An 18904-nucleotide genomic window follows, 5' to 3' on the forward strand; every position below is an offset into this window, starting at 1 on the left:
ATAAAGCTCGGATGCGTCAGGATATTTATTAATATTTCTACAGCTGTGTTCGTCAGAAACAAGAAAGTCATATACACCTAGGATGGCTTGAGGGTGAAAAAAGCTTGGGGTAAATTTAATTTGAAAGTGAACTAATCCTTTAATAACATAACATATTTAACATGTTGGCTATAGGAAGCAGATATGTGTTGCATGTTAAAAGATATATGTAACATGACAATGAGGTAAAAGCTGTATAAACTTGTATAAAATTTGTTATGTATCAAGGATGTGCTCCTTTAGCCTTTCGTAACAGAGTATTTTTAATGATTTTTTTTTTAATCTTATATTTCACTAAACGCTGTTATGTGATTTACCAGTACTAAAAATTATGCAAATTATGTAAACTCCACTGTTACTTTAGTTTTCTATTGTATAAGACATTAATATTTTGTACTTAGCAAATTGTATTGTTTAAACATTATGCAAAAAAAAAAAAAAAAAAAAAAAAAAAACTATAATGGCGCAACATTAGAGAACAACTGAATCTTCATACGAAAGGCCTGATAAGAGAAGTGATACTCAAAGACGTGTTGTTGGTGACACTGTTGTAGAGAACATTTTGTAGTGAACTTTTAAACCTAAATTAGGAAATACTATCGAAATATTACAAGATTTGTAAGAAGAATCAATAGAATTACTCAAAAGAAGAACCCATTTTATATTGACAAAGTTGCAAGAAGATGCAGGAAGACAATATTGTTAGGTTTTTAATTTGGATTTTTTTTATTATATTTTTTAAACTTTTAATTTTGAAAATTTAATTTCAATCCTTGAAAGTAAGTCTAGAGGGGAATTGTGTTTGAGCTACATCAGCCAACACTGAGGTGCCTCAGGGTTCAATGCTTGGCCCGCTCCTCTTCTACTCATTCAGGAACAAATAGCTTTTACTGCTGCATCAATTACATGTAGCTCTACCTGACGTTCCAACCTAACAACACCACAGAGTCTGAATGAATCTGGACTTGTGGATTAAAGAGCACCACCTCCAACTCAATCTTTTCAGACATCTTGTTATCTCAGCCTGCATGGCTGATAACAGGGTAATGCACCTTTCAAAATTTAATTGAAGAAAAACTTCAATATTGGCTTAACAATGTCATCTTTGAAAGTTTATAAATTGATTAACTGATACATTGAAGATTTTATAGATCTTATAACCAGACAGTTAGATATACTGTTTAAAAAGTTATTATTATTATATTTATTAAGTTATTTTAATTTTATGGAGCAGGGTGGAAAACACTTCCTCATATGCCGTTTTGATGGGTGTGGTACATTCAATTCAAGTTTAATCTTCTGAACTGAAAAGCAACCAGTTCTCAAATTCTGATTTTTTCCCCAGGCCCAGCATCATTGCCATACAACACTGACAACAATAATGACATCCAGGTCAGCAAAGAACCTGGGAGTAGTGCTGGTTGGTATAACTTCACAAACCACATTTCTATTCCCAGTTATGCAGATATGTGCTTTACAACATAGTTGTCATCTCAATGCTAGACAACTGAAATGCTTTGTTTGCCTGCCTTTTTGCATGCTTACAGCAATGATACTTTCATACTGAATCTAAAAAATAATTTTTGCAAGTCTGTGTTCAATGCTACCCTTGCTATACTGGATATGGCTACTTTTGAATGCCATTATTGGTGAAAGATAATTTCTGGCCCAGATTTATATTTTACAATATAAAATATTTGTCTGGGACAAGGGTAGAACAATAAAATATGTAGATAAAAGACTTTTGAAAAGTAGCAAATATAAATAAAGAAGGTATGGTTAAAAAACTACAACTTCCAAGTCAGTATTCATGTTTTATTAAAAAATAATTCCATGGTATAGCATATTGTTCATATAGTGAGCTTATAATGCGTTGACCGGTTATTTCATTCTCCAAAGCAATATCTTATCCAGACATCAAATCTGCTCTCACTATGGAAAGAACAGAATTGCGCAACTGTGATGCGAGTGTGGTTTAATCAGTGTCGTTGATGTTAGACGTCTCTTTGTATTTCAAGGTCTTGGCGAGACACAAGTACATGTTCTAACACAATAGCTAGTTACTTAATCTATTTCTCAGACCAGCCTCATCAAAACAATATTAGTCATTATAATGATAACACTTTTGTTTTTAAACTCTCAACAAAAGCTCTTTTGAATCTAAACATGTATTCATGTTTCCTCTAAAATTTGTCATGGTACACTGAGGAGTTCTCTACATCCTTCATCATAACATTTAGTTATATTAACTATGTGGCCTGCTACGGGAAATCTTAAATCTGCTTAGTCACAAGAGCAGTAAAACACATGTGATGCTGCTCATTTGTGAACTACATTAAACTAGTCCAGACTTGAAGACTTCTATCAGACATGTTTACAAGAGTTGTATAGGTGTTTTTATGATCAGAGGGAACATGTTTATGGGAAATTCCTTTATGGAATTTGTCATCAAATATATTTTAATGGATTCCTTACGAGACAGAAAACTTTTAAATACATCTGAATGCAAACATCCAAACAAATTACAATTGAGAATTCTTATGGCACTATGGGATTTTTTTTTTTTTTTTAATTTTAATACAAATTCTATACAATCAGCATGTGCTTAGTGAAAGTCCAGTCTTGAAATTGAGACTTTGTTAATATTATGTATATGTCCCCTTAAGCTTAAGTTGAAGATCATGTTCTCCAGCATGATTTAAGAATGTTCCAAAGAGCATTTTATACTTCAGTGGAAGTTAGAATCTGACCTTTTGAAAGTTTTAACATTGGCAGTATAATTTGTACTTTTTTTTTTAATTCTAAAACTTATTTCCAGGATCAAAATAAACTTTGAATCCCATATTTTTAAAGTGGATACATAATTTTGAAGTCTGTGCATTTAATTTGGCACTGGTGTTTCAGAAAATGTTAACTAATCTTAAAGGGATAGTTCACTCAAAAATGAAAATTATCCCATGATTTACTCACCATCAAGCCATCCTACTATCTTCTTTCGGACAAACGCAATCCGAGATATATTTAAAAAAATATCCTGGCTCTTCCAAGATTAACTGAATCCCATCGCTTCATTATACAAATGAAGCAATGGGTTTTTGTAAGAAAAATAACCATATTTAAAACTTTATAAAGTAAAATAACTAGCTTCTGGCTGACAGCTGTACTCATCGATTTGCGGTGGAAGCATAACCCCAGACCTGACGCATGACTTAATGACGAACGTGGAAGCGCAGAGGATAGAGCAAAACAAAACACAGGTCACAAGTCTAAAACTAGGAATTTTAAAGAGAAATGTCGGAGGATATTAAATTTAAAAACTTGAAATGTGTCCACACACTGTATCAAATTTGTCCAGATGTTACTGGCAAAATGGGACACCTTTTATCAAAGTGGGACATCTACATAAAAAACCATTTAATAATAATTGTAAATGCCTCATGGCAACAACACATGATCCTGTTCAATCTAGATTTTTAGATTCCATAACTGCTGGCCCTGAACTATTCTTAATTTTGCTTGTGAAACTATGTTTTACATTCTGAAAATATGGTCAGTAAATGTAAAATTAATTTAATGATTAAATGTCTTAGTTTACCAATAACAAATCAATAACACAACAGGGTACTGGCAAAATTGGACAGCATCATGATTATATCAATAAAAGAAAAGTAAGAAATATTATGAAAATATATGAAAATGATTCACTGTTGTATTGCATATCAAAATATATATTGTGTCATCCTGTAATGATTTAGGATGGTTTAGGACCTGATTTTTATTTATTGAAGAATACAAAACATTCTGACCAGTCACAGGTGAAGTGAATATCATTAATCACCTACTAACAAGGCCACATATTAAGGTCTGGGTAGATTAGATGGTTAGCAAAAAAATCAGTTCTCATAATCAACGTGTTGGATGCAGGAGAAATGGGCAGGAATAAAGATCTGTTTACCTGGGGAAGTGATGGCACCAGGATCACTATAGGACAATGACAAGCTGGTGGAGGGAATTTGATGCTCTGGGCAATGTTCTGCTGGGAAACCCTGGTTCAGGCCATACATGCGTACAAAAATTTGATGTGCCAACTATCTAAACAGTGTTGCAGACCAGTTACACCCCTTCATGACAATGGTGCTCCCTGGTGGAAGTGGCCTCTTTCAGCAGGATCATGCATCCTGCCACACATGGTTTGAGAAACATGATGAAGAGTGCAAGGTGTCGCCCAGATCTTAATCCAATTGAGCATCTGTGGGATGTGCTGGACCAACAAGTTTGATCCATGGTGGCTCCACTTTGCAACCTACACTGTAAAAAATTCCTGTAAATTTACATGGAAATTTAACAGTAAAATGATGTTTTCAAGCAATAACAGCAAGTTGCTGTTATTTACAGTGCATTATGGGAAGACTTGTTCACTTCGGGTTGCGTAGTCGACCAACAACAGTATGTCACTGTTATTTAACAGAATTATACCATATTTTGTTCCCCAACGTGAACAAGGCGGAATTTTTGATTATCTGCATGAGGTAAGTTTGCAACTATTTATGATTGTATTTGCCTCTCTTGAAATTACTTATTACTTTAAAATATTACATCTTAAACATCAAATGACACGTCTGTTATTTAAATCAGACGTCTCTATTATAGGTAAAGGGGTGATTGAGCGACTGAGGAATCGATTGTATGAGCTCAGAGTCATCAGACACAGGTAAGAATCCCTCATTTTCATCCAAAATGGTTATTTTACTAAACGTTATCTTAGTAAAATATGAGTGTGACTCGGTGGGAGTGTACAAAATTGATTGTTTGGTAACTTTTAACGTGCGTCTGAGTAATTTTGTATCTGCTAGTGTTGTTTGCCACTACGTCCGATTTTAACCTTCAAGTAGGCCTACTTCTAAAAATAATATTATAAAGTGAAGCCTTTGTAATTTTAATTAGAAGCGGTTAGTGAACGGGTAGCCTATACGATAGCAATCAATTTGCTTGCGAGTCGTCAGCACGTTTGCGCGCGCGCACACACACTCTGCGTTTGTCGGCTATGCATCAATCATACAAGCAAAGTTTATGAAACAGGCGTGTGATAATCTTTTTGTCTGTTAATGGTAAGTGAGGTACGAAATTTACAATTCTTGTTGTAGTAGCCTATAATTACTGTAGGCTGTGTGCTTTTGCAAACCGCTTCTGGCTTACTATTCGGGACTACTAGAACTATTCGCGGCATGCCAATCATTCTACAAGAAAATGTAAGTTTGTCTTTGTGTTTGTCTTTCATTGTGGTTGTTAGTTCTTGTATAGTAATGGTTCAACCAAAAATGAAATTCACTCAAATTTACTCACCCTTATGCTTTCTTAAATTCATAAGAATTTAAGGGGCACAGATGAAGATATTTTAATGAAGAAATTATGTTAAAATTAAAATTATGTTTCCCTATAAAATGCAAGCGAACTTCAGACTCCAAAAATGTCATAAATTGTTCTCTTTGACAATAGATGTCTGCCACTCCTGCTGACCTCGAGAAGACGGGTAACCTGCCTGTGACTCCTCGTTTGATCCTGCTTGGTAAGTATATCATATTAGACAGGTCTGCAATTTGTTTTACTAAAACAAGGCTCACACAAGTTTTACTATTAGTAGTTCCACATTTATGTGCCTTACATTTATGCATTTGGCAGAAGCTTTTATCTTACATTGCATTCAAGGTACACATTTTAGATTTTGTAAGTTCTTTCCCCTGGGAATCGAACCCATGACCTTGGCTTATAGCACCACACTCTGTTTGAGCAACAGGAGCTACAGGAAAGTCTTATTCTAGAATCCACTGTCTTTGAATCATGTTTTATTGCACTGTGCTGCATCATAAGCCTAGATTTATCTTACCTAGATAATCATTGCCACCAATGGTCTCTACGATCAACTTAGGCGTATTATGCTTTTGAGAAACGCAGCCCAGGTTTGAATTTAAAATATTTATTCAACTAAGCCAAGTCTTATTCTTAGTTTGAGAATTTAGTTCACCTATAGAAACCTCATAGTTTTTTTATCACTATACAATCACTATACAATTTATTGTGTTTAACATTTTTTCCCATCTTGAAAGATGGCTTGCCATTAAAGGGATAGTTCACCCAAAAATTTGAATTCTGTCATTATTTCCTCACCCTCATTGTTCCAAACCCGTAAGACCTTTGTTCATCTTCAGAACACAAATTAAGATACTTTTGACTGAGAGCTCTCAGATTTCATAAAAAATATCTTAATTTGTGTTCTGAAGATGAACAAAGGTCTTACGGATGTGGAACGATACGAGGGTGAGGAATTAATGACAGAATTTGTTTATGGGTCAGCAATGTCACTTACCATTCAAAGACATTGTTAGGTTATGAAAGAATTTTCTCACTGCCTTTTCTACACTTTCTAGAGATCATAGAATAAACATTGTTCTATCCATTCCTTTATGGTGTAGGTGAAAATCTGGGGCAATGGATGAAATGGTGGATGATCAGCCTGGAAGGCCGCATAATCTGCGAGGGTGTGCAGCCAACTTTTCTCACTGGACTTGCTGCATTGTTCTCTCTGTATTATATCTTTAATTTGCAGTACCAGGAGGAAGCAGCATCCACACTGGAATTCCTTCAAAGGTAAATTTGCACTCATATTATTTATTATTAATTAATATGTTAGTATTAGTTTGGTGACTTAAAGGAATAGTTCACCCAACAATGAAATTTATCATCTCATGATTTACTCGCCCTCAAGCCAACCTAGGTGAATATGACATTTTTCTTTCAGCCAAACAAACATCGAGTTTTTGGGACTTTAGCTTATTCACCGTATCCCCCAGGGTTAGATAAGTCCATACACACCATTCTCATCTCCGTGCGTGCCATAACTCTGTCTGATGCACCCACCGCTAGCCTAGATTAGCACAAAGACTGGAGGTAAACAGCTCCAGCTAGCCTACTGCTCAATAAGTGACAAAATAACGCCAACATTTTCCTATTTACATGTTGTGATGTGTATAGTTACATTGTGTACTAAGACCAACGGGAAACGGAAATTTGTGATTTTCTAGACCGATATGGCTAGGAACTATACTCTCATTCCTGCGTAATAATCCAGGAACAATGCGGCACAATGATATTACACAGCGCCTGAAAATAGGCTAACTTCCGTCAACATAACCAATGTGACAACCTGCTTACACAGAGAGCGCTGGGGACTATTTTCAGGCGCTGTGTAATATTATTGCGCCGCTGCACTCATGAGACGGCTCAAAGTTCCTTGATCATTACATGAGATAAATGAGAGTATAGTTCCTAGCCATATCGGTCTAGAATATCACAACTTTTCATTTTCCGTCAGTCTTAGTACACAATGTAACTATACACATCACAACATGCAAATAGGAAAATGTTGGCGTTATTTTGTCACTTATTGAGCAGTAGGCTAGATGGAGCCATTTACCTCCAGTCTTTGTGCTAAGCTAGGCTAGCGGTGGGTGCATCAGACAGAGTTATGGCACGCACGGAGATGAGAATGGTGTGTATGGACTTATCTAACTCTGGGGGATACGGTGAATAAGCTAAAGTCCCAAAAAGTCGGTGTGTTCCTTTAACAAATTAAATTTTATTGTAAAGTGTTACCAAAATTTTGATCATACCATATAAAATCATTGTTCACTAAAAATATTTCTCTCTTATTTTAAAGACGTTTTGTTGGAATAAATCCGGAAAAGGGGACCAAGGCTGCACAGGGAAAAGTTACATCCAAAAAAACTGGGAAAACAGTGCAAAAGAAAACCATAACTGTCAACACCAAAGTGTCAAACCTCTTAAAGAGACTTATGGACTTTGAGTGGGACTTCATTTAAAAAGTGTAGTTGACACACCCCACAACCATGCAGGTTGGTTTCTGAAAAATGTGCTGGCCTGGTGAGTTTATTTTATTTTATTTTTTAATAATTGGTTTGTTTCAGTGCAATTGTTTTTTGGAGTAATGTTTGGTGAAGCCTGATTCGATTTGTATTTTATATACAGGTAGATTGTCTATATATTGTTTGTTTTTGTTTGTATGTTTGCTTTTTCATTAGCCATTTTTGTATTTTGATATGTTGATGGGTGTTCATTTTTTATATGCACTGAATATTACTTGAATACTTTTACATTTTTATCAGAATAAAAAAAAATACTAACTTGGCTTTATTCCTTTTTGTTACCCATAGACAAATATGAAATGCTGAGTTATTATAGCATTTAAAATTTGAATGATTTGGTTGTGACTAGTATATCATTTAACAGCTATCAATGTAAAAGAATTTCCCTGTAAAAAAACAGTAATCTACTGGCAGCTGTGGTTGCCAGCATGATACTGTAAAAATGCAGAGCACTACCGTTTTTGAAATTAACAGCCAAATACCGTTTTTTCAGCTACAGTAGACTACTGTAATTTAACTGTTAAATTACAGTTATTTACTGTAGCTGAAAAAACGGTATTTGGCTGTTAATTTCAAAAACGGTAGTGCTCTGTATTTTTACAGTATCATGCTGGCAACCACAGCTGCCAGTAGATTACCGTTTTTTTACAGGGAAATTTTTTACAGTGTACAGGACTTGAAGGGTCTGTTGCTAGCATCTTGGTGCCAGATACTGTACCTTCAGAGCTCTTGTAGAGTTTATGCCTTGGTGGGTCGGCATGTTTTCACAGCAAGCGGAGGACCAACAGCATATTAGGCAGGTAGTCATAATGTTTTGGCTCATGATTGAGATGATTGAGATTAATCAGATTTACCACTTTACCAGCTAACCAACAGTATAGCAGAATATAATAAGAAAACTGCAAAAGAAATTATGAACATGCATTTTATTTATATTATGCATCTTGAAACATTGAAACATTGTTAATGTCAAACAATATTGATTACATGAAATAATCAAAATGATTAAATGAAAACCCTTCACTTATTTTTAAAATGATCATAAACTGACATTGAACATTAAATGAAGATTAATCATGATTTTATTTGATTGAATTTAATAAACAGGGCCAAACTAAAATAGTGGCAGAACATGACCAGATGTCAACAGTGTGCAGTCAGATATACTCTGGACGCACCACAAATCTAAGACTGTAGTCATCAGGACAGGGGTTAGGTAGGCCCATGTTGCTGTTGGTTGGAATCACTGCCATGTCATTTTTGAAGTCTTGGACATGAAAGACATTGTTTTGATTCTTACAGGTGAGAATTAACCTGTTGCTGAAGCGAATGGTGTTAGCATAACTGTTCTGATTACCATATCCATAAAGCCTTGCAACAGGAAAAGAATCACATGAAACACCATAGTTAGAGCATTCCTGAACAGTAAGAAAAACCTGTGCTTGCCACTGGACCATCTGGTCTTTGTAAAGAGCACTAGGGTGTGCAGGAGTGGAGAAGGTTTGGATTCTGTTATTTTGGCCATAGTTGTAGTGATAGTATGGGTAATTGATGGTTGTGTCATTGATAAATACATTAAACCCATCAGCAGTGTAGATTCTTGGTAGATATTCATTACTCATGTTATCCATTTTATTCCTGATCTTAGAGAAAGGAAGAGCATTGAACTGAAAACCTCTGAGCAGACCATTTAGATACAGTTTCTCATGATTCTGGTAGAGAACACTTGAAGAAAACTGCATTTCATACAGCTTGTCCACTGGGATCAAGAGGAAGCGGATGTGATTCAGGAGGCTGGCCTGTTGTTCTGAACTAATTTCATCACCTTTGTCTTGGATCCATCTCTCCAGAGCTTCAAGAAGTAAAGCTTCATCCTTCACAACCAGGTCTGAGCGCTGCAGCAGAGCGTCCATCATGTGAAAGGAGATGGTGCTCCACACCGGAGAGCTTATGAGGAACTCACAGTTCCAGGAAAGATACTGAAGGACATTCTCCTGCAGAACAAGGTCACCTGTGCGGACACCATACTCGTACATTAATACCTGTGTCCGGAAGGTGTTGTCTTCAGGAATGAGTGAAGTGAAGATCCTGCCAACATCCTCCATAAGCTTCTTCACTTCAAAGATAAATGCCAGCTGATGGAGACATTGAGCCGATGTGATGGAAACACCAATTTGACGTGTGTACAAATACCTGGGCAAAAACAGATGTTATTAGTTTCAATGTAGTGTTCTGACTGGGGTCATTCTCATTTGGGTCAAAAAAGGAAAGATTTTTATCATTTTGTTGAAAAGGTTACAGCAAAAAAAAAAAAAAAAAATCGAACACAAACAAACAAACAAACAAAAAAACAGATACAATACAATAGCTACAATATTGCTGTGTGAAGCTTAAAATATTCTATCTAAAGGCATGAATATACTATCATGAACATGAACAATGCTATCCCAATACACTACACAACTTAAAAGTTGAACATTACGCATCATGCACTTTGTTAATGGTTACAGAGAAAAAATGGGCATCATACACTAAATGACTGACTAGGGGTGACCCTGAATAGTTGACGATTCGAATCTTCAATAGGAGGAGCCTGATTCGACTACTAATCTCACAGTCGAATCTTCACAGAGGTGTTATGAGAAGAGATATGGGGGTGCTCAATATCTGATTGATTTTACATAGACATACCGGTTATGTTAATACTATAAATAAAAATGTGAAAAGAAAGAAGCTTTTAATAAATATTTTTAATGTGCGTGAATAAATCCAACCACCCCTGTGACCGATTTAAGTTTCACTTCCATTATCAGCATCTTTGCGGCAGGGATTAAATCTTTAACAATGTCTGGGATAAAGTGTACAATTGGATGCACTTTGAAATGGTAAAAGATGATCCAAAAAACGTATGATGCAGGTTGTGCCAACAACTCATAGAACTCAGCAACGACAAACACTGCGGCGCGCTTCTACCGGCCAACGAGCTGACTATAGCGCGCTATTTGAAAAGACTCAAACGGACACAGGCAGATCGCGTGAAAGACTGGATTTTTGTCTCTCAATCAGGTAGGTGGCTACAAATGATTTCAAACTATTTTAGATGGATGTAATTTGATTTTTGGATGCTGTGAATGTTTAGCTAAAAAGACTGCCACTCCAGTTCAGCGTTTATTGTCTCTGCAGTTAAAAAGACAAAGTTGACAATTCTGGCTATAGCCTACTTTCGTTATTTTAATAATTTCTTTAATTTTAATTTATTTATTGATCACTCTGGGTTACTAATTTAACCATTTGTGGCTTGTGTTTTGAATATATGTTCCCCTAGTCTGGCTATCACCAGACCAAGCTCAATTTAAAATTGAACATTGGTCTGGGGAGTTTGCTATGTATTTCCTACTGCACAAGAGGCGTGATCAACGAGCATTAGTCACGCAATTGGATAGTCCTTCAACCAATCAGATCAACGATCCGGGTGACGTACTTTGCAGAGCGATGAAAACTCCAGACTCCAGGTTTACCGTGTGTCTCAATCAGCTCCCTAGTTCAGTAGTCAGGGCACTGATCAGGGAATCAGCCACATTCACTTGCATGATATACTGATTCACAACCTAGGGAACTAGGGAGCTGATTGAGACGCAGGGTTAGTTTGTATTGGTTTGTAGCATTGATCCGCGGTTTGCAGAAGCAGCAATGGCATCTAGCGATTTTTGCAGGTTGTGCAAAAAAACATGAAAGTGATCGGTATTTACACCCACTCGAGCAATTTGTTTGCTAACTAAAGAAGTCATTCAGCATCGTCGAGAGTTTAAAAGGCGACTCTGATACTGTTCTGGTTCAGTGTAAATGAACGCGGAATATAGCTGCTCTAAACTACGTCATTGTCATGACAACCAAAAAGAATTCCAGTCAGCTCAGGCGGCGCGAGATTCAAGAAGCAGGGAGACGAAACATAGAGCAAATAATAAAAATATTGTCTACCATCAAGGGGCATTGAAGTAAAAGAGTCCTGTACTCACATCGTGAAGCAAACCACCAAAATAACAGCAGAGAATCATTGTGTGTCATTAATCGCTGTTTGTAATCTTCCTATGAAGAGACTGTCGGATCAACGCTCTGCTACATTTCTCTCAGATAAGGTAAATGCTTAACACAATCGCACTGTGCACTGTGATTGTGCATTGTTATTTTGGAGTGACGGTCGTGCGAGAGACGGGTAGATCAGATAGAGTTTGAAAGTTGCTTGCCGTCGCTTCTCTATCATCATCGTGTTATACCCGCCAATAGCGAGCAAGGTGGATAAGCCAGTCTGTGATTGGTTCCCGCAAAAATCTAACAGCGCAGCAGAAATGAATGCACGGGTTTCCAGACTGAGTTGCCGAGCGAAATCAAATCGCCGGCAGATCAGGCTGGGTTTACCCAGACTAATGTTCCCCTGCACTTCAGGCATTTTGCAGTTTGACTTGATCATATTTCTGTTCTAATTCAATTCTGTAAATTAATGTTTGATAAAAATTATATACTTTTTATTAAATTAATTTAATTTTTTTTTTTTTTTTGGTGCATCAATGTTACGCTGTAGAGTTAAAGCTTGCTTGCACAGACAATTTAGCCGATGTAATTGGATTTGCCGACATATGTAATGTATATCTGCAGTGTGGCCTTTCTGCAGTTATTTATATATATATTTTAAGGTTTATTGATACAAAATGTTTTTGTTCATTTTCTTCTATATCTTTGTGTGGTGTTCTGTACATCGTGGCTGTGAATGTTTATCCACATTGCCTTTCATTTGTTTAAAAAAGATAAAATCATTGTCAGTTTCGTCTATCACTTGACATTCAGTTTGGTCGGTTTATTAGAAAGATGTTTCTCTGTGCTGTGTGTGAAAGAAAAAGTTGTCTTAAGCCGCGCCCGTGGGTAGGCTATAGGCCTTACTTCATTTTCCGTGTCCCGCTCCATCTCGTGCACAGTTCAGCGCGCGACCCTTTCAAAGTCCGTGCGCACTCTCTAGTGGACTGCTGTTTTTCAAGCTCAAATCACCCAACCCCCCATGAGCTTAGTAACACAGCAACATCTGCAATGTCTCATTCCCTCATTTCAGTAATCAGAGATTTACTCAGCATTGCACCAGTAGCTGAGCCCATGCCTAAGTGGAGCTTTGACCATACAGGTGCTTCACAGTACGGAAAGACACAAGAAGAAGCTCAGTGATATGTTTGCCAATATGAGCACTGTATGTTTGCACAACCACAAACATACACAATATGCCTAGTTAATTAAGGCAAGAGATCATGGCATTGCCGGCATTATGATACTATACAGTAACTATTACCGGACCTGACTGAAGTTGCAGGGTACACACCAAGCCAAGATAGTCAAGATGGTGGCAGCTTCATTGCATACGTCACAGCAGTGTAGCTAGCAAATGTAGTTGAACACTACACCAGAGTACAAAGAGGGCAGTGCTCCTGTGCCCATGAACCCAGCAAAGCAGTGGTGCACTGACACTGTCTCACACAGTTTTGGTTATAAGCCTGTGTAAGGCAAACATTCATGCCAGTCAGTTGAACAAGGCGGTAACAGCTTTGAAGAGGATAGGGCAGCAGGCAGATATTCATCCTCTTGCACAGACAGAACCTGCGATGCAAGTGATATTATGTCCAGATTGTAAAATCTGGCTAAAAATATTGGGTGAAGCCCATCCTGCTGACAGACAAATGTATAGACATGCTATACACCCATGCCCATGAGTAAACCACACTCCTGGTGGAGTGTTTCAAATCTCTGTTTGGAAAAAGGCAGTGCAACCACAGAAACAAACAAAGAGCTGCTCAGAGAGTCTGAAATATCTAGAGTGCCTTTTAACCTTTTCTGGGTTTAAGAGTAACTCTGCAGTCAGCTGGCCCACATTCAATGAAGGACACATCAGTTGACAGTGCTTGAATATCCCATACTCGCTTTACAGAAGCAAGAGTGAGTAAGAGTGCTGTTTTAGGAGAGAGCACTCTTAGTTCAGCCGACTGCTGTGACTCGAACAGGAGGCTAGTCATAGCTTTTAGGACCAATGTGAGATTCCAAGTTGGAAGCGTGGAAGGCGAAAGGGTGTTCAGTCTTATCACGCACTTTAGAAATTAATCACCAGGTTACTCTTGCTGACTGATCGATTATCAAATGACTATGGAAAGCTGATATAACAGCCAAGTATATAGTGTAGAAGGTGCAGGGCAACCATCAGCAGCCATAGCACATAGCACAGCCCAAGACTGGTTGCCCACTGAACCTAAGCAGGGTTGAGCCCAGTCAGTACCTGGATGGGAAACCTCCTGGAAAAAACTTAGTTGCTGCTGGAAAAGGTGTTAGTGAGGTCAGCAGGTGGTGCTCACTCTGTGGTCTCTGTGGGTCCTAATGCCCCAGTATAGTGATGAGAACACTTTACTGTAAATAGGCCAATCCTTCGGATGTGACGTTAAACCGAGGTGGTCAGTTTAACGTCTCAACCGTGATTCTCTGTTGTCATTAAAAATCCAATGGCACTTCTCTTCAAAGAGTAGGTATGTAACCCCGGCACTGGCACACTGGTGCCGGTTGTACAGTGACTGCCGTCACATCATCCAGGTGAATGCTGCATACTGGTGGTGGGTGAGGATAGACCCCTGATATGATTGTAAAGTGCTTTGGTTGTACAACAGTACATAATAAAAGCACTATATATAATGCCTTCATTCCATCCTTCCTTCCCAAGCACTCTTGAAAAGCACCTAGTAGAAGGAGCTCTTGCCTCAGTGATAGTGTCTAGCACACATTGGGGAAGTGCATCTGGTGCTGGCGGACTCCGCTGAGTAGCCAGAATTGCAGATTCAACAAATACGGGTTGGGATTAAGTCCCCTGCCTGAGGGGACTGTGTCATAGAATTGAGCAATTTAGCTGGATAGACCTGCAAAAGCACCATGGTATTGAGGGCAAATGCTGCTTGTCCTGCTGCAGCATAGGCTTTCCTGGTGATGTAATCAATGGTACAGTAGGGCTTTTTCTGGTGCGCTGCTGCACAATGCTTCCACCCCAAAGCTGCACGGGGGTTGGCACAGTCAGCGGAGAAGAGTTGTTCCTGCGGCAAGGTGCAAGCTTAAAGGATTAGTCCACTTTTAAATACACTTTTCCTGATAAATTTACTCACCCCCATGTCATCCAAGATGTCTTTCTTTCGTCAGTCGAAAAGAAATGAAGGTTTTTGAGGAAAACATTCCAGGATTATTCTCCTTACAGTGGATTTCAATGGCTACCATCAGATTGAAGGTCAAAATTACAGTTTCAGTGCAGCTTCAAGGGCTTTAAACGATACCAGATGAGTAATAAGGGTCTTATCTAGCGAATCGATAGGTCATTTTCGAAAAAAATACAACCGTTTATGCTTTATAAACAAAATATCGCATTGAACGTTCTTTCCGATTCCGCATTCTTCATAACGCTTACACTGAATGTTCTATGCCTTCCCTATTCTACTTACGGAACGAACACGGCAACAGTTTCGTTTTTTCCGTAACTTGAATTTTGTTTATAAAGCATAAACGGTTGTATTTTTTTCAAAAATGACCGATCGATTCGCTAGATAAGACCCTTATTACTTATCTGGTATCGTTTAAAGCCCTTGAAGCTGCACTGAAACTGTAATTTTGACCTTCAATCTGTTGGTAGCCATTGAAATCCACTGTAAGGAGAATAATCCTGGAATGTTTTCCTCAAAAACCTTAATTTCTTTTCGACTGACGAAAGAAAGAAAGACATGAACATCTTGGATGACATGGGGGTGAGTAAATTTATCAGGAAAAGTGTATTTAAAAGTGGACTAATCCTTTAATAAAGGGCTTGCTAGGACTTAGAAATCTCCCAGTGGACCTCTGTGGAAAATGGGGTGTGTTTCTAATGAGTAGCCTCATGAGTGTGGCCCTACTGAAGAAACCACTCATCCAAACGGCTGTGAGAAAGCTTGGCAGAAGATGATCCGAGATCTTCTACAGCCTTGGTCAGTATACAGAGCAACTCCACATCTGTAGCTACAGGGGGGTCACCTGTTTCACTGTGACATGCAGAAGGGTTCTCCAGCAGGGCTGTGAGACCTGTCCTCTTGCTCTAATGCTGCTCTAGAGATTGCATCATCAATCGGCAGGCTCCAGAGGAGGGGCAGTAACTAGCTGTTGCAAACATCACTGGGGAGGCTGGTTTGAGAGGCTGAGAGGCATGTGGACACTGAGTCGGCATGAGCTCACCACTTGACTCTCCATCTATGGGACATAGTAGCTTCTTCCTCCATGGCTCAGAGATGATGGCAGAGAAATCTCACAGGAGGACTACAGAGGTGAAAAGTCTTGATGCTCATTTCATCACAGTGAGGGCTCCTGAAGGGCTATCTCTGCATGGGCATGAAGAAGACACAGCTGTTGTCCGCACCTAGGAGATCCATCAGGCCCACGCAGGACTTGCATTACTTGAATGCCATCTTGAGGATATCCTGCAGATGTGCAGGGGAATGAAGCTGTGAATTGTCCTCTGATGAGGCACTCATCAACGGCAAGGTGAGGTTGTGTAGGCTTCTTCCAAGACAGAGCACTGTCTCAAAGAGAAAGATTCTGAAGCAATGATGATCTGCGCCACTTTATATAGCAGATGAGCCTGTACTTACACTGACGTGATTCTATGCTTCAGTATTCTTAGAGAAAGTGGTTTTACCTATAGCATCAGCTACTGACAGCTGCATCAGCTTGCCATCAAGCAGCAATAACTTTTGTAAATACTGTTTTTTTTTTTTTTTGCAAGGTGGGGCTTATTTTACTAGATCCACAACATTAAATATTCCAGTTTATCCTATTCATTGTATTGACACAATAGGCCACCAAAGACACCATTCCAGAGAATCACACTGAATAAACTAAGAAAAAAGCATGGTTTTAAGAAAGTTACCTGAGAAAAGCAGAGACATGAGGATGGCACATCTGGCTGACATCCATTGTGAGGTTTCTGGACTCATTTGTTATGTTTAGTTCTGGATAAATCATGAGGATCATACTGTGCACACAAAAAGTTAATTCTGCCTCTTCAGAGAGGTCTCGTACATTAATGCTGAAATCACAACCATCTCCACTGTCAAACAGAAGACCAAGATCATCAGACAAACCCAGACTGTTATCCACAGAGAACTGACGATTGCCGGTTATGTTTGTTCCTGCAAAGAAAGTGCAATAAATCAGATTAAAATGTTCCTCAAGTTCCTCAATCAGATAAAAAGCCATGGTTAAAGCATGTTAGAAAAAACAAAACAAAACAAAAAAACAACAGAAAGTGATCAAAATTTCTGTGAATAACTAGTTGATCAGCTTCTGAGTTTTAGCCAAAAATATAGGCTACACTTCCTTTTTATAGCAGCACCTTGTGGCCAGTTGCAAAGATGGAGGGGACAAACTCATTCAGTTTTCAGATATTGGACAACTATTTTTTTTTTTTTTTATGACAGTGCTTGAATATTTGCCTATATCCATGCTTTCACTGAAGAAATGTAATAATAACAATAAATCTGAACTAAAACAAGTGAAATAGTATCACAAGGCTAAATGAATGAGCAAGAGTTGTAATTTCTGTTAGATCCAGCAGATGTCTTACCAGTCTCACAGACCACTCCTGCATCCTCTTTATGTGAGCAGTCAGTAACACCCCAACCTTTGAAGCAGCATTCAGACAATAAGCTCTCTGAGCCTTTACAGTTCATGTCATCCAGCCAGATTGGACCAGAACCTCAAAAGTGTAATAGAACAAATATAAGACTATTGTTGTTATCACAATGTGGAACGATCAAATTCTCTAACACACTTCGCACCATACCTTCACCATATTGTCCTCCAGGTGCAACTGATATCGCTCCAGGGAAACCCATCTGACGACACACCACTTGTGCTTCGGCTAGGTCCCATCCGTCATCACAAACTGTACCCCACTGTCCATCATGGTAGATCTCCACACGACCAGATGAAGGCAGATCTCCGACAAGCCTCACTCTGCCCTCCCGCTTAGGCTTTGACTGTTCATCTGCCACAAGCAATAGACTTGTTTATATAGATGGTTTGTGAAAATTTGCTCAGAAAGCCAACAACACACAAAACAAAGCAATTTGTAAAATGATGAAGATTTTATAAAACAGAAAGATCAGAATAGCAGCTTTGCTTACCCAACCTTTATAGGAAATACATTATTATATTTTTAAATACATGCATTTTTGTGTAATATTTATATAGAACAGACAAATACTTACGATATAGTGCAGGTCATATTGTTATTCAAATTTAAAGCAGTGGTATGTTCAGATACTAACCAAACAGAGTCCAATGCTGTGCTGACACATGTAAAAACAGCAAAGTCCATACAAGATACATGATCAATCGCTAGCTGGAAACTCTTTAAAACAGCAAATTAGGATGACCACAATTGAAGAAGGTTCTTATGGAAAGACTAACAAATCCTCTTGTCTCTCATCTATATATCTACTAAATCAGGTCAAGCATTGTGAGATATATCACTTACATGTTCTACCACTGTCCAATCAAATTTGAGGACTACCTTAAGTTTCACTTCATGAGAAAATAAAACCTGGTATGCTTGAGAAACTGCAGTGTGCTTGTTCAAACAAAACCTGAGAAGCTTTAGGTTTACAACAAAAACAGTTCACACAATGCAAAGAACAGGTTCTCAAGTCATTTCTGAGCATATGTAAATAAAACATCTATGTTCAAATAAAACAAACTGTTTGCTTTTGCATTGTATTCATATCCATGAGAGCATTCGGATCCTGGGTGTTGGCATTTCAGTGACTTCTGTGATTAGACCTGTCTTTGAACCAGACTTGAGCTTGACACAGCTGAAACATAGCATTAACTTTTGC

The 18904-nt window shown here is 38.2% G+C and overlaps 2 protein-coding genes across 2 annotated transcripts in view; one reads left to right on the plus strand and one right to left on the minus strand.

Moving 5' to 3' along the window:
* The window catches only part of LOC125280859 (gastrula zinc finger protein XlCGF57.1-like), a 1316469-nt gene that overhangs the window by 132065 nt on the left and 1165500 nt on the right, over nt 1-18904 (plus strand). The window lies entirely within an intron of this gene.
* Nucleotides 8907-18398, minus strand: lgals3bp.3 (galectin 3 binding protein, tandem duplicate 3). Its single transcript, XM_048152894.1, has 5 exons — nt 18338-18398; nt 17851-18054; nt 17632-17763; nt 16936-17197; nt 8907-10172 (listed from the first exon to the last, which is right to left on the minus strand). Exons 1-5 carry the CDS (start codon nt 18396-18398, stop codon nt 9137-9139), a joined length of 1695 nt encoding a protein of 564 aa, XP_048008851.1. The 3' UTR covers nt 8907-9136.

The sequence above is a fragment of the Megalobrama amblycephala genome, linkage group LG1, assembly GCF_018812025.1.
Source record: "Megalobrama amblycephala isolate DHTTF-2021 linkage group LG1, ASM1881202v1, whole genome shotgun sequence".
In the NCBI taxonomy this organism is placed as follows: Eukaryota; Metazoa; Chordata; class Actinopteri; order Cypriniformes; family Xenocyprididae; genus Megalobrama; species Megalobrama amblycephala.